Raw genomic sequence first — 14,052 nt, 5'->3', positions numbered from 1 at the left:
CTGTCTTTTGCAGGGATTTCTGGAGATCGTCGTCGAATACTTCAGGTACTCGGGCGTGTGGGCACCGCTCGCATTGTTATGCTTTGCAGCCAGTGCCGTATTTGTGGCTGGTCAGCTGCTTTCCATCAAAGCATGGGCTCTGATGCGCGTGGGCAGCACGATGGAAACACGCAGTTCCGGCCAGGAAATTGTTCAATGGCTGGCTGTGTTCTGCGCTGGAGATGGTGAGTAGGCTATTATATGAGCCAACGTAACCAAAGTTTATTGTCTGTATGTCTCAGGCGATGGGCTCTGAAGGCCGTTGCATTTCGGGAAGCATGCTTCAGGGTTATCTTGCAGCAAACCTTGAGGAATACCGCATAGCAAAGCTTGTATAACAAGAAAAAAAGATTTCAAGTGTGTATAGTCTTTGTGTAGACGCTATCTGTAAGCTGATGGTTATTCTGAAATCTTCCGATTCTTCAGATATTTATATTGTTCTGTTCGTTGAGTGTCGTTATGCAAACTCGCAGTTCTTCTCCGGCTTGTCGGAGGCGTCATGCTGGCCCGGTCAAATCGGCACCGCTCCCTGAAGCTTCACGCTAACATGCTGGAAAGAATCGCCGGCAGTCCACTCTCCTTCTTCGATGCGTCGCCGCGGGGCAGGATCTTCAATCGTTTCTCCGTGGACCTGGAAGTTAACGACAACCGTGTCTTTGTTCACTACAAGCAGCTTTTTCAGAATCTCTTGTTCGTTGGGGCACGCCTCGCTGTGATAGGGGCCCAAGCACCCTTGGTGTTCGGACTCGCCTGCAGCACACAGATCGTCGTTTTTTTCGTAATGGTGAGTTTGGTGGTTAGCAGATGTTAGCTCGCTAGCCCTTCCATCACTACGAGTATATATTAGTTTTAGGTGAGGAAAAGAAGTAAAATTACCATGAGATTACCTTTGGGATCGCTGACATGTGCAAAGCCATTGATGTACAGTCTTTGTCAAAAGTAACCAGGCTGCATGGTTTGCTTCTAGCTTGTATAGTGGGGCTCTTGTGACTTTTCTAAAGATCAAAAGTTGTTGGAAGGTAAGAAGACCCCCAGTCCTTACCTTTAAAGACCATTTCAGCTTCAGGGAAGCTGTAAGGGCTCCCCTGTACGAGCTAGAAACAAATCATGCAGCCTGGTTACTTTTGACAAAGACTGTACGTTTAATGCTGCGAGTAACGGGTAGACGTCTTTCGAGAGAGTTAGTTTTCATTAAGTGCGTGATGATCACTTGCATTACCGAGATGAATGCTAGAGGAATGCCGTAGAAAAGGAATGAAAATCCAGGAAGCATCCGTTTGGAAGCTTTTTGCATCAGAGATGTTAAATTCAACCAAAAATATTACAGAAAGTGTGTTATGACACGTGCATGCATATCGTTCAGGTTAATGCAAAAAAAAATGTGTTCAGTAAATAATTACTGTGCACCGCGGAAGGAAATAGAAAAACTGATTAAGTGCTTACCTGTCAGCTTGCCGCTGTTTTTGACTTGATAGTGCACAAAGTAAGACGAACAAAGCGTTTGGTAAGCAGCTCTCATTTGCCTTTCCTGATCAATCGCCTTTTCCTCTTCGCTAACAATATCTGCAGTTTTTTTTTCAATTTATAGTAGTTTCGCGATCATAGAAGCTTTATTTGAATTTTCGCGAGCGTTGCACAGACTTAAAAACGCATATGTGTCTGCTTTGAGAGAATAGTTTTGTCCAATTGTTTTAAGCCATTCCAAGCAAAAAATGCTTATTCGCACAGCAGTAGTTCGTTTCAAGAGGGAAGGAAATAAAGAGTTCTATAAATCGAAAACTTGGAGAGCAAGTGTTGAAGAGTAAACAGTAGAAACCGAGATGCGTTTGCAATTACGGGATGCCAATGTGCCAGAATTGCACTGAGACGCATGTCAGCCCCATGCACATGAACACGTCTGCATTATGAACTTGAAAGAAGTGGCAAAAGATGCCACGCATTTACCGACTGTGCTCTGACTGAAACAGATACTCAGTGAGAGTATACAAATTCATCTTTACTGTGCAAATATGGGCTACTTGAAAAAAGAAGACAGGCGTTAGAGGGGGGGGGGGGGGGAGACAGTGCGTGGTAACCTATGCAGAAGCAAAGATGTTCAACCCTGCAATATCCGAAACGCTAGTAGAGGATGTGGGGACCCACCCGGCTGGTCCCCTGTGGTTGGCTTCCCCGCGATGCACCCTCTTTAGCTTGGTTAGTTACCTTGGCTAACAAGCGAGGACACTGGAGTCAGCGCCGCGACCGCCACGGATAGCGTGATTGCTGCACGCGCGCGCGGTGGAGGACGGCTCTTGGGCTCTGGGATTTGTCGCGTGCGAACGTGTTGGCGTTACGCTCCGCTTTCCGCCTTTAAGGCGAGGCCTCGTGGCGGGAAGATGCTCCCGCTAGCTCGTCCCGTCCGGCCTCGGAGTTTCCCCCTTGCCCTGGCGTGGGCGAACGTTTACCTCGATTCCTTAGTATGTTTTGTTGCAGCTGGCGCTATAGTTGTAGGAATAAATGGCTTGTTTGAGTCAGCCAGAATGTCGTTCTTTTTTAGAGTAAGGCCCGCCGTGGTCGGCTTGCGCTCGGTAGCGTACGCTATCAAGGGGTGGGGTCCGGCGGTTTGAAATTGCGTCAGCCGCAATTAACCGGGGGAGAACATATCTATCCCCCCCCCCCCCTATCCCCCCCCCCCCCCCCCCCCCCCCCTGTTAAAACCCCACTAGAAAGATGAAATGGATCGATGATCTGCGGAAGAGAACAGCCAAGTTCAAGACGCCGATGCGCGGCTTGCACACCCACATAAGAATAAGGAAGAGGACGACTGCATTGCATACAAACAATGACAGAGATGCCTTTGTTAGCGGCAGAGGGGTAAATGTGGGAGGAGCAGTGAAAATCTTGACTGCTTTTAACGACGGTGGCAGCGGTGGTCATGGTGTTTTGCATGCACACGCGAAGACAGAAACGCAAAGCAAGGGAGTCAGAAAAATAAAAAGCTAGAAAGAGCAGGAATAATAAAGGAAGTGTCCGTAACAGTTAGCAAGCAGGTTTCGTAGTTGAAAAGCATCCAGTCACCACTCGTCTGGAATGCATGTAACATTCGGCTTTTGTCGCTTGCGTTGTTATGGCGATTGGTGGTGGTGAAAATATTCTAATAAACTGGTTTAGGAGGTTGTAGCCGCGGTTGGAGCTCTCAGTCGGGAACCCCATTGGCGTAGGCTGCTGTCCGGGCTCTTTCGATCAGTTGCTTTTGAAGCATATTCTTTTCGCGCGTGCTTGACATGTGCGTGTCGTATGCGTGTTTTTCAGTGCGAAGTGTCTCTATCTTAGCAAGTGTGCAGGGGTGCCAACTAGCCAGGCTTTTGAAAAGTCTGCTGCAGCTTTGTACCTGAAACAATGCACTAATCATTTTTTTTCAACATTGACCTTTAGTATCTCGTCCGCCATGCTCTCGCAGTGGCACATTCTGCCTGCGACAATGAGGGGACGCCTGTACGAGAGCACGACGTTGTCCAAAGTGCTGCAGCATCTGACCGAGACCTTGGACTCCGTATGCCTGATACGCTGCTACGGAGTCGTGGACCGCTTCTGCACCCGGTTCCGACGCCTGCACAGCGACTACTTGCAGGGGTTCAACATGTTCACGTACTGCTACGCATTCAGCCGCTTCATTATCACTTTCGGCGGCCTGCTGGTTGTTCTCTTAACGGTGGCCGTTGTTGTTGGGCCGGCGCACAACGATCCCGAGGCCGCAGCTGCCAGTGGAATCTCTCTGCTGTCGTCTATCACGGTAGGCTGCGAACATTTTTAGTGGTGTATGGCAGATATATAGAATGAATGTTGCCGGAAAATGTTGATAATGGTCGCTTGAAGCCTGCGCTAGCACAGGGCAAACCACACGGGCCAGCGTGCGACGTGAATAAAGTTACAGCGAAATAATACGATCACATAGAATAAAATCAAACCCGCTCGTCGTGTCGAAAGAAGTCAGTACAAATAATGCCTCCAGAGAAGTTTATTAGGCACAGTCAAATTTGTTAGGTAGGGGCACACACGTTCTACACGGCTCTGAAAGTAAGTTTACTCGTCGGAAGCAAGCGCTCTCTAAGTGCTATATTCGGTACATACACAAGCATTAACCACCCTTTAGAAAGTGCGCTACCTTGCCACATTAGCCTGGATTCGTCAGTACACTCATTCACAAGACTGTGTAGTAAGAAATTGTGGTTGTTTTTCTTACGTGAAATTCGCACACACACACACACACACACACACACACACACACACACACACACACACACACACACACACACGCACACGCACACGCACACGCACACGCACACACACACACACACACACACGCGCGCGCGCACGCACGCACGCACGCACACGCACACGCACACACAGATTATTCGTGAGCGGCGTAAAAAGTTAACTTCATATGAAAAATTTATACGATAGCTCTGCTCTCTGCCACATCGCGCATGCGTTGTTTACTTTGTGATGACGCTGACACGTTTAGGTTCACAGGTGACACAGCATAGCTTAAGGTACTCCTAACAATGTTGGCCGCTTTGTTTGTGCGCGTTTTTTTTTATACTTGAAATGAGGGGTGCTGTTAGCAGCGCGGTAATCCTTTGTCTCATCGACGCTTTCCTTTCTATTAGAGTATCTCGGTGTCCTGAGGCTGTACAACGTTTTCCTGATTCATATCTTGCTCTTCTACTATTATTGTCAATCGCCTGTGATTTCATAGCTGCCAGCTAGGAAGAACTGCCTGTCGACAGCTTGCTACCACAGAAGGGAATAAAGAGTTAACGCAATGCACAAAAATTAGCAAATACTAATCGTTGTGAAGCAGGGTACTAAGCCGAAGGGTTTCAGGGTACCAGGGGCTAAGGCTTACTCTGCCGCTCTGTGTGCAGGTGCTGTTCGCCTTGGCTGCAGTCTTCTTAAGTGGCTTTTGGACCGCACAGGGAGACGCTGCTTTCCATCGTGCTCTGGAATATACAGAACTGCCCTTGGAACAGGCAAGAAAGTGTGCAATGTTCTGACTTCTTTGGGCACAAAGCCAGAAGGTAGCCCGCGTAGTGTTGGCGTGTTTTGCAGGAAAGTTACATAGATCACACTGAATATACGTAAAGAAAATTATGTACACTTTTTGCCTCTTGCCCAGGCAGGTTCTTTTGGATTTCTTGATGCTGAGGTCGACTGTGACAGACAGGAGGAAGCGATAATGGAACGGAAAGGTGCCCGACCTTTCTTCTTCGATCACGAGCCAAGCGAAAAAGGTTGTCTTCAAGGACGCCTTACAATCTAATATAATGAACGCAAGAGTGCTCAAAGCTCAGCTTCTTACGTTTACTCTCTTGCATGCTGTATACACTCAATATGTTTTGTAGGGAGTTTAGTGCGTAGCTCATAGCTCATGTCACCATGGAAGTGTCAATTACTTTGATGTCCCCATCTTGGGTATGGTCGCGGTCACCGATTTGTGCCATTTTTACTGAAGCATCCTAGTTTCCGCGGGAAAATTGGTAAATTGGTAAATTGGTTTTTGAGGAAAGAAAATAGCGTAGTATCTTTCTCACATATCTTGGCTAAGGGAAGGGAGGATGGTGGGAGTGAAAGAAGAAAGAGAGAAAGAGGCGCCGTAGTGGAGGTCTCCGGAATAATTTCTACCACCTGGGGATCTTTAACGTGCACTGACATAGCACAGCACACGGCCGCCTTTTGCGTTTCGCCTCCATCGAAACGCGGCCGCCGCGGTCGGGTTCGAACCCGGGTGCTCTGGCTAGGTAGTTTCTGCAGCTATTTGCTTGTGGAGGGGATAGTGATACCTTTGCTGTGATTTCAGTGGCATGTTCTATGTAGCTTGTCCGAATTGTATTTTTTCTAGAGATAATTGAGAATTTTGTTCTGCGAAGTGTCTATGATGAGTGCGTTTGCACTCGGTACATACAGTTTGATAGTAATCCGCAAACCGGCTGTTGTCACGACTCACTATTGTCGCAGGAGGACAATGTCTGGCAGCAAACACCTCGACTTTCAACTCGCAAGCTGTTTGGTGTGCGCCATGTAGTAAGGTGGAGTGCTTGATAAAAGTTGCCATGTATGCATCAAGCACTATCTCGAAGCTGGGCTGCCTGGATGAATCTGTCAAGTAGTTGGAGCTATTTTACAAGAATGTCAAGTTGTCGGACAAATTTTTCTACCGTTAAGTTGGCTTGAGATCATAATAGGGCTATACTAATACGGTGATAAACACAGCTGCGCAGCGAGGGACGCCATATGTTTGCTGCGAAAAAGATTACTTCTGTCGTAGCTGCGCCGAGTCCATTTTAAGCAATCAGCCATGTCAAAAGAAGGAAAAGGTCTCTTTGTATACATTATGCCACATTTGCACGCAGGCAGTCTCTACGCAGCTCAAGGACCCCTTCAGTGCTCGCCTGTTCCTTCATCCTTACGACGATTTGTGGCCATGCAAAGGTGTCGTGAGGTTTGATCACTTCTCCGCGTCGTATCGACCTGGGATTGCTGAGGACACCCTGAAAGACGTTTCCTTTGAAGCACACGCGGGACAAAAGGTACACGCGAGCGTGGCTGTAGCAACGTAGTGGTGAACTTGTCGACAATGAAACACCTTAATCTAGCGCGTTTGCATGCGCTTGTAAGAAAAAATGGTTTGTTTTAGGTGGAGATCGTTTTCTTTTAACCTGAATAGTGTTTCTGTCAGCTTCTGATTTAAGAACGCAAGTAAAGCAATATAAAACCGCTGGAGATAAGCATGAAGAAGTGAGGCGTGGAGGAAAATTCATTGCCTACAATAGTGCTGCAGACAATCATATTTAAATACTACATGAAAAGTACAGCGGTTGAATCACTGACTACGCCAGCCGCAGCCATATCATCGGTAATGAACCCTTGTTTTCATTGCCACAGGCAGAGAAATAATTACAGAGCTTGCAAAACATGCCACATAGCTTGTGGAACCCGCAGGAAAGCTTGCAAGTGTTCAAGGTTTACTCGTCTATGTGTATGCTAATTAAAGTGTTTGATTTCTGTCAACTTTCCAGTTAGCTGTCGTGGGGAGGACTGGTGCAGGAAAATCTTCACTGGTGCTAGCCCTGCTCCGCATGATAGAGCGAACATCTGGATCCATCACTATTGACGGAGTCGACATATGTACTGTTCCTCTGAATCGTCTGCGTTCTGCTATCAGTGTCATACCTCAGGTATGAGCTAAACTGTGAGACATGAAAAAACCTTTTTTTTTAGGAATTGCAGTGCAGATGCTCACTTGTAAAAAGTGAAGCTCTGCTTGTACCCAATCGATAGGAAAGAAATATTTATGAACAAATCTGTTTAAGCGGCATGACCTGAGCATGATTGCACTTCACAGCTTCGTCAATCACATTATCGCCGTTCATAACAACGTTGTGGCCTCACCTAGGCGCATATTGGTTACGAGCACTTATGTCGTAGATTTATGGAAATGACCTTACAGTTCAGTGTGAGTAGCACGCCAGCAGCACAGTTATATTGCTTTAGAGACAGACAATTCATGGCCGCTGAGAATGTTTGACTTACATAGGTGTGCTTCTCGCGTTTTATTATCGCATAGTGGAAGAATGGCGCCGCTTATGCTCCGACAGCCTCACACTACAAAGCTCAAACGACAGACCCACAGCAGGAGGTGTATGTTGCATGCACTTGCACACTATTTGTCTGGCGGCTGTTCTTAAACGTTTTATATATTCTATACTTCCTGATTCCGGTGACCCCTGGCTTATTCAGAATGTTACAGCAAAGCCTGCTAGCGAAGTTAAAAAATAGATTTCTTGCGTTATAAAAGGTGTTTTTACGCCATAGTATTGTCTCCTCTGGCGCACGTCACAATGCATCTAAGGTGTCTTATCTAGCAAAACCTAACATTACAAGCCTTCAAAGCAATGTCTTTTTAATTACTGGAACTCGTTGCTTCATTTCAATTAGAGCTTCTTAGCTTACTCGTAGGTTGCAATATCAGTTTTTAAATTTTCGAAAAAGTGACTCTTGTCAGCAACGCAAGGAAGAAATTCTGGCTCCACGGGCGCTTGAAAGCAAAAGCAAGCTAGGCGTTGCGCGCTGCCACATCCACAGGCGCACATCAGTCGAGGGCCTGCGTGCCATGTGCACTCTTTCGAAGCGCCCAGGTGAGAGCGGAGCCATCTAGATTCCATCGAAATGGTGCCGCCGATGTCGTACGTAATGTCAGCTATGGAACTGATGGCCAGCAACGGTGCGTCTATTCGCTTCATCTAGCGGAAGAAGGTTAAGACCACTGTGAGTGGGGAATGAAACATTCATTCTGAGTTTACTTTTGCCCATCCGGCTTCATAACATAAAAATAATTATTTATTTAGTCCTGTTTATCGGCGTTCACACCAATAGTTCCAGTGAACATTAGTGTGTTACGAACGTACAGTATTTGTCAAAAGTAACCAGGCTGCATGGTTTGCTTCTAGCTCGTACAGTGGAGCCCTTACAGCTTCTCTAAATCTGAAATGGTTGCTAAAGGTAAGGACTGGGGGTCTTCTTACCTTCCAACAACTTTTGATGTTTAAGAAAGCCACAAGGGCTCCACTATACAAGCTGGATGCAAACCATGCAGCCTGGTTACATTTGACAAAGAGTGTACGTATTAGCGCACTTTTATATTTTTTAGGCGTTGTACTGGGCGCCTGCAAACGCTGCGGCAGTAAACGGGCACTTTTATGCCTCCTTTATTGTCTCCATTCTTATTTCGAAAGTAAACAGCAGTGCAATTTTTGTCAACTGTGCCTAGGACCCCTCCATGTTCACTGGCACACTCCGCGAAAACTTGGATCCCCAAGGCTGCTTCTCAGACGAGGAGCTGTGGGGAGTTCTTCGCAGCGTGCACATGAGCGACTTCTTCGAAAACATCCCAGAAGCTCTGTCGTTCGCCATATCTGAGAAAGGAGGAAACCTGAGGTTAGTGTCTTAATGTTGTCACACAAAAAGATGAGGTTCAAATCACAGGCAGTGAGGTTGAGCTCTGGATTTGACTTTCAGGGCTGGTCGTTTAAGGCATACGGGGTAATTTGGTGAGGAAAATTTCGCTACCATATAATTATTTAAAATTTAACCACCAATCACTACTTGGACGTATGTTCCCACGGTCCAGCAATTGCAAACAGCTACGAATATGTGCGGTAAATCCTGCGCACTTTTCTACCATCATTAATGAACAAGCTTTTACTAGAAGATTGAAGGCAGTCTTTTTGCGAAAGTGATTACCTCTGGGAGCAACACTAACTTAAAAGCAACAAATAGCGTTGGTTAGATTCTTGAAGAAACCGCGTTCTTATAGTACTCTTATTTTATTTTTCTTCGACAGCTCAGTCTCCTCTCAAACGCCCCTTGACATTTTTTTGTGTATTTTGAACAAATCTTACAGTTGATGTAATGCCATTGTGTATTCTGAGTTTATATGCACAATGCTTCTGGATCAGGAATTAGATTTTTTCACCACATTCTTATTTCTAGTCAGAATCTTCAGGTTGTCTACAAAAGTAGACAACCCGACTCGGGGCCAAGGCCTCGTCAGGCTCTTAGCCTTTAGCCTTGGCCTCCTCTTAGACAATGTCTGAGGAACAAATAAAGTAAAAAAAGAAAAAAAGCCAAAGTGCGAGAAATTGTTCTTTTTTGCACCAAGCAAACCTTATAAAACACCAGTAGCCCGAAACTAAAGCTTAAAGAAATATATTTTGTTGTGTAACAAAATAATTTCATGAAATTATTCTCAAGGTTGTAAGGGTTAATAAGTGGTTGAAGAGCCATTAACGATGTATTAGTGTGTATTGATTAATGAACAGTCCAGCGTTGCACTGATGTGGAGCAGAGTATGTCTGCTTATGAACTGTCTTCCATAATTTGAGCAGCTGGCTTCGCATTGATGAAGTACGGATTGCAAAACAAGCGTAAAATAAGGTATCTTGTCTAGTTCAGATTTTTAGACACGCTATCATAAACTTACACAGGGGAGCCATTAACAGCATTGGATGGCAGATGTGCGTAGGTATACAGAAGTGCTGAGACGTTCTAGTGTGCTTACAATGAGGAAACTGTGCAGGAACTGGCAGTGAAGTGTTCGGTGAATGAGTACATATTTATTAACAGCGAACTTGAAGATTTACTGAGTTAGCAGTATAGACCTCTTCCGACGTTAAAACTGTGGTTCCAGCGCTCCTACTTCATTGGAGTACCCTCCAGGGCCCGTCGGGTGCCTCCCTCGCACAACCATCCAGTAAAATGCGCCTGAACCCACAAGCCTCTACCAAGAGCCCCCGTGACAACGCTGGGGCCACACGTCCTCACAGATGCCTCGGGAAAAGTGCACATGAAGGTCGCTTATTACAGAACGCATTTTAGTCAATCAACTATGGAAGTGACACTACGACAGCTATTAAGCGATGGCTGTATTGACTACTCCTCGGGCTTTCGAGTCGGGTACACCAAGGAAAAACGGCAATACCCACAAGGGTAGCGCCACGAACTGCTGAGAGAAGATGGTCAGAGAGATGGAGATGGAGGACAAGTAGCGTGTTCCGATGCAGCAACTATAGAAGGCGACCGCAATATCCCCAGCGGGCACTCCGTGAACCACCGGGTAATAACAGGCGAAGGGCGTTGCGCGACATTTACTGCGCCTTTTGTTCTTTCATAACCTATTGCTCCTCGAAATGATAAGAGCTCCCCAGCCCCAGTGCCTGAGCGCGCAACTGGGTTGCAAAATGCTGCCCATTCCGGGCACACTATCACGGTAAGGCCTCGCAAGGCACGATCTCCCATCAAAAGGCAGGCGTTCAGGTGATTTGTAAAGCTATTGCTGCAGTTTGGTACATATCGCGTGGGAGTACATACTTTTAACTATATTTTTTGATGACCTTTTACAGTGCCGGTCAGTGCCAGTTGGTGGCGCTCGCTCGCGCGCTCTTGAGAGCGACGAAGGTCCTGGTTTTGGACGAGGCCACATCTCAGATGGATGCGGACACGGAGCAGAAGGTGCAGGCCACCCTGAGAGAAAGCTTCGCGCACTGCACCGTCATCACAATAGCTCATCGCATAGACACAATACTCGACTATGACAGGTGAGCCAAATTGCTGACGCGAATGAAGTAGAGAAAAAACGTGTATGAGATGAAATTGTCCTGCAAGTAGCTGGTGAAGAGTATAGTTCATGTACTAAAACTTTGGACTACGTGGCAACAAGATGACGCACGTTGACAGTTCCTGCGGTAGTCGGACACAATATTTTCACGTGATTGCGTTTATTTTTTCAAGATTCTATTGAAGAAAATAAACTGAACGTCAGATAGTAATTATTGAAGCTATGTTTTTGTGCACCTTCTAATGACGCGGTGTCGACGACCGGCACTTATTGAGAAAGATAGGATCATAATTTGCGCCTGTTGCTGGAAATGAATTTGCTGGAAATGCGACCATGAGACCAGGAGCTGAACATTTATACCTTGAATAGCAGCTGTTAGGGGAATTCAAAGGAGAAAAACATCATGGCGTTAGCAAAGCTTGGAACATTACTCGGTAACCGTACCTACGAAGAAACGCGGCATTTCGTTTTCAGCCTGCCTAAAATATTCTCTGTCGGCAAAAAGCGGTGACAAAAGGCCGGCTTCTTTTTCTGTGAACGGTTTCAGAATGGCTACCAAATTTCTGCGCTGTGATATACCTGGATATTTTTCTGAGAGCACCGCGCTGTAGCTTTATGAACTACTACTGCTTCAAAGATATTTTCTGTCGAACGCTGTTATGCAAAATGGGAGCCATTCTCACTACAGCCATGCGATTCCGAAAATCTATGGCCCACGCTGGATGATCAGCCTATTGCCCTACAGGCGTTCGAAATAGTTGGGCGAGCTTTGGGCTGATGTGGTCCACTTAAAGCCATAAGCGGCTAGGGTAACGTGCGTTTAGAAATATTTGGAGATCTCGGTTGCCTTTAGTCCGAGCGTGGCTGTTAGCCGTTGGCGGTATATGAGCTGTGAATCAGGTGTGCAAGCTCTCTGTAATCAATTGCTGCATAATGACCACGTGAGTTCAGACATTCTTGAGCCAGCTCATTGATGAAGTGGTCCATTCAAAGCTATAACCTATAAGGGTCTTGCGGGTCGGTGAATGGCGCCACATCACATTTGTTTTACGCAGATGTACAAGGCGTAAGAGCAATGCGGGCAGCGAAACAGGTGTACCAGCTCTGTGTTCGTGTGGTACATATAGGGCTATCAGCCGTTAGGCCTGTGTGCGCTCATAAAAAAAAAGTGCCAGCTTTGTGATTACGTGGCACAAGTAGGGCTGTAAGCCTTGGGAAATAGGTGCGCCTTCACTGTGATCGTGGGGCTCATGCAAGGTTATAAGGCCGTAAGGGTGAGGTTAGTACTCGTGCCATTAGTATGATTATGTTGTCCATGCAGGGTTGTGCGCTGTAAGGATCATGTGGGTTGAAAAACAGGCGTATTATCTCTCGTACTGTAAGGACAGTGAGGGCCATTTGGGTTGAGTAATAGTGCGATCAATGTGTCCATGTGAGTCTATAAGGGTGTGGTCCAAGAACTGAATGCTCTCGAAGATGTGCTATCTGTAGGGACATGGTATAAAAGCGCTTCAGAGTGGGCGCCGACGTGGTGGTCTTGTGAATATTATTGCCACTATTCAGTACCTGAAGATGGCCATAATTCTGGAACTTACTTGTGCGGGGTTAGTCGCGTTTTAATCAACAAAGGGCAAAAAAGAATTTTCGCCTTTGTTATGTGCGACTCTAAGAACAACAATCAGCGCCTTTGCCGGAACGTTGAATTTGTTTGCTTTTACGCGCCTACAGTTGCTGCCTTTTTCTTGGTGCAGTATCAACAAGGTTATCGCCGAAAGTTAGAATAATTTCTCAGTGTTCGCTGCACTGCATGCGACGGCAAGCCTTTTGGTTTTGTACATGTTCTTATAGTACTGTCGTTTTGTATGTGTGAATCAGAAGTGGCTTTTCCTGTTGCCTTTCAGGGTGGTGGTTATGGGCGACGGCCGAGTACTGGAGAACGGTGGCGTGACAGATCTGCTGGCAGATTCAAGTTCCGTATTTCGCAGTATCGTGCTTGGTGCTGGCATCGACGCAGATACGAAATGTCTTGAGTTGCTTAAAAGCAAAGCTGCTTCCGAATGACCATTTTCGCTATCTAAGTCAATCCCTGCTCGCAAGAACAAATGATGAAGCCGTTCTGATGTTGAAACAAAAAGATATCGCGACTAAGTAAAGTGCGTTAAAAAAAAAACTTCGTGAAAGGTATCTTGCTGAACGGAAAGATCTTATTGTGTCGTTGTGGTGACGACACGCATAAAGAAACGAAGTCGTAAGCAGCAAGCTATTTATAGGGCATACCTTTACACATAAAATAAATTAACTGAGAGCATAGCAGCAAATGCGCTCAATGGTAACCAGGATAAGAATTTCGCGTGATTCGCGGAGCCGTTGGATACAAGTTCAACGCTGAACATTCAAGATGAGAAGCCTAAAGCACCAACCACCATCATGAATATCGCATAAACTGCATGGTCGTCATTCCTCCTGGAAAGTGCTAATCGCTTCACGCTGTTGTGTTTCTACCCCCCCCCCCCCCCCCTTAACTCTCTTTGTGTATTCCCGTCACACCTGTGTCCACTCGGACCACGTGGGCCCGATCATGCAGCTACCGTGAACATTCATCGAGGCCGACAACCCCGCGACGGCGGTGGGAAGGGGGATGCTTGGAATGCCCCTCCGAGCCTCAGCGGATTAGTGTAGCAAGAATGCCAGGGGCCATTGTCGGCAATGACCCCAGCGAAATTCCTATGCCGGAGGTATTGTCCGAGCGACCACAGAAGAGGCGACGGGCCGGCGCCGGTCACGCTGGCGGATAATTGAAGAATTCCGTGGCCCCGACTCGCGTTCTGGGCATTCGGCGGGGAAGCAAGTTTATTCAC

The 14,052-nt window shown here is 46.6% G+C and overlaps 1 protein-coding gene across 7 annotated transcripts in view; it reads left to right on the top strand.

Moving 5' to 3' along the window:
- Positions 1–13,256, top strand: part of LOC149359415 (multidrug resistance protein mrp-7-like) — an 86,482-nt gene extending 73,226 nt beyond the window's left edge. For 6 of the 7 annotated variants that reach the window (XM_089571630.1, XM_089571627.1, XM_089571628.1 and 3 more), the window contains 9 exons: positions 14–224; positions 513–823; positions 3,479–3,811; positions 4,947–5,051; positions 6,432–6,608; positions 7,098–7,256; positions 8,849–9,015; positions 10,980–11,174; positions 13,096–13,256. In XM_089571630.1, the coding sequence (XP_089427756.1) occupies positions 14–224; positions 513–823; positions 3,479–3,811; positions 4,947–5,051; positions 6,432–6,608; positions 7,098–7,256; positions 8,849–9,015; positions 10,980–11,174; positions 13,096–13,255 (1,818 nt within the window). In that variant the 3' untranslated portion in view covers position 13,256. Of the gene's footprint in view, positions 1–13; positions 225–512; positions 824–3,478; positions 3,812–4,946; positions 5,060–6,431; positions 6,609–7,097; positions 7,257–8,848; positions 9,016–10,979; positions 11,175–13,095 lie in introns of those variants that run through there. The other variant, XR_016288778.1, reaches the window with a different exon arrangement.
- Positions 13,257–14,052: the final 796 nt, after the last annotated feature.

This window comes from Amblyomma mixtum, chromosome 2, assembly GCF_055824585.1.
Source record: "Amblyomma mixtum isolate Tamu chromosome 2, ASM5582458v1, whole genome shotgun sequence".
NCBI lineage: Eukaryota > Metazoa > Arthropoda > Arachnida > Ixodida > Ixodidae > Amblyomma > Amblyomma mixtum.
Note: the sequence above shows the minus strand (reverse complement) of the source record. Positions and strands in the feature narration are given on the sequence as shown.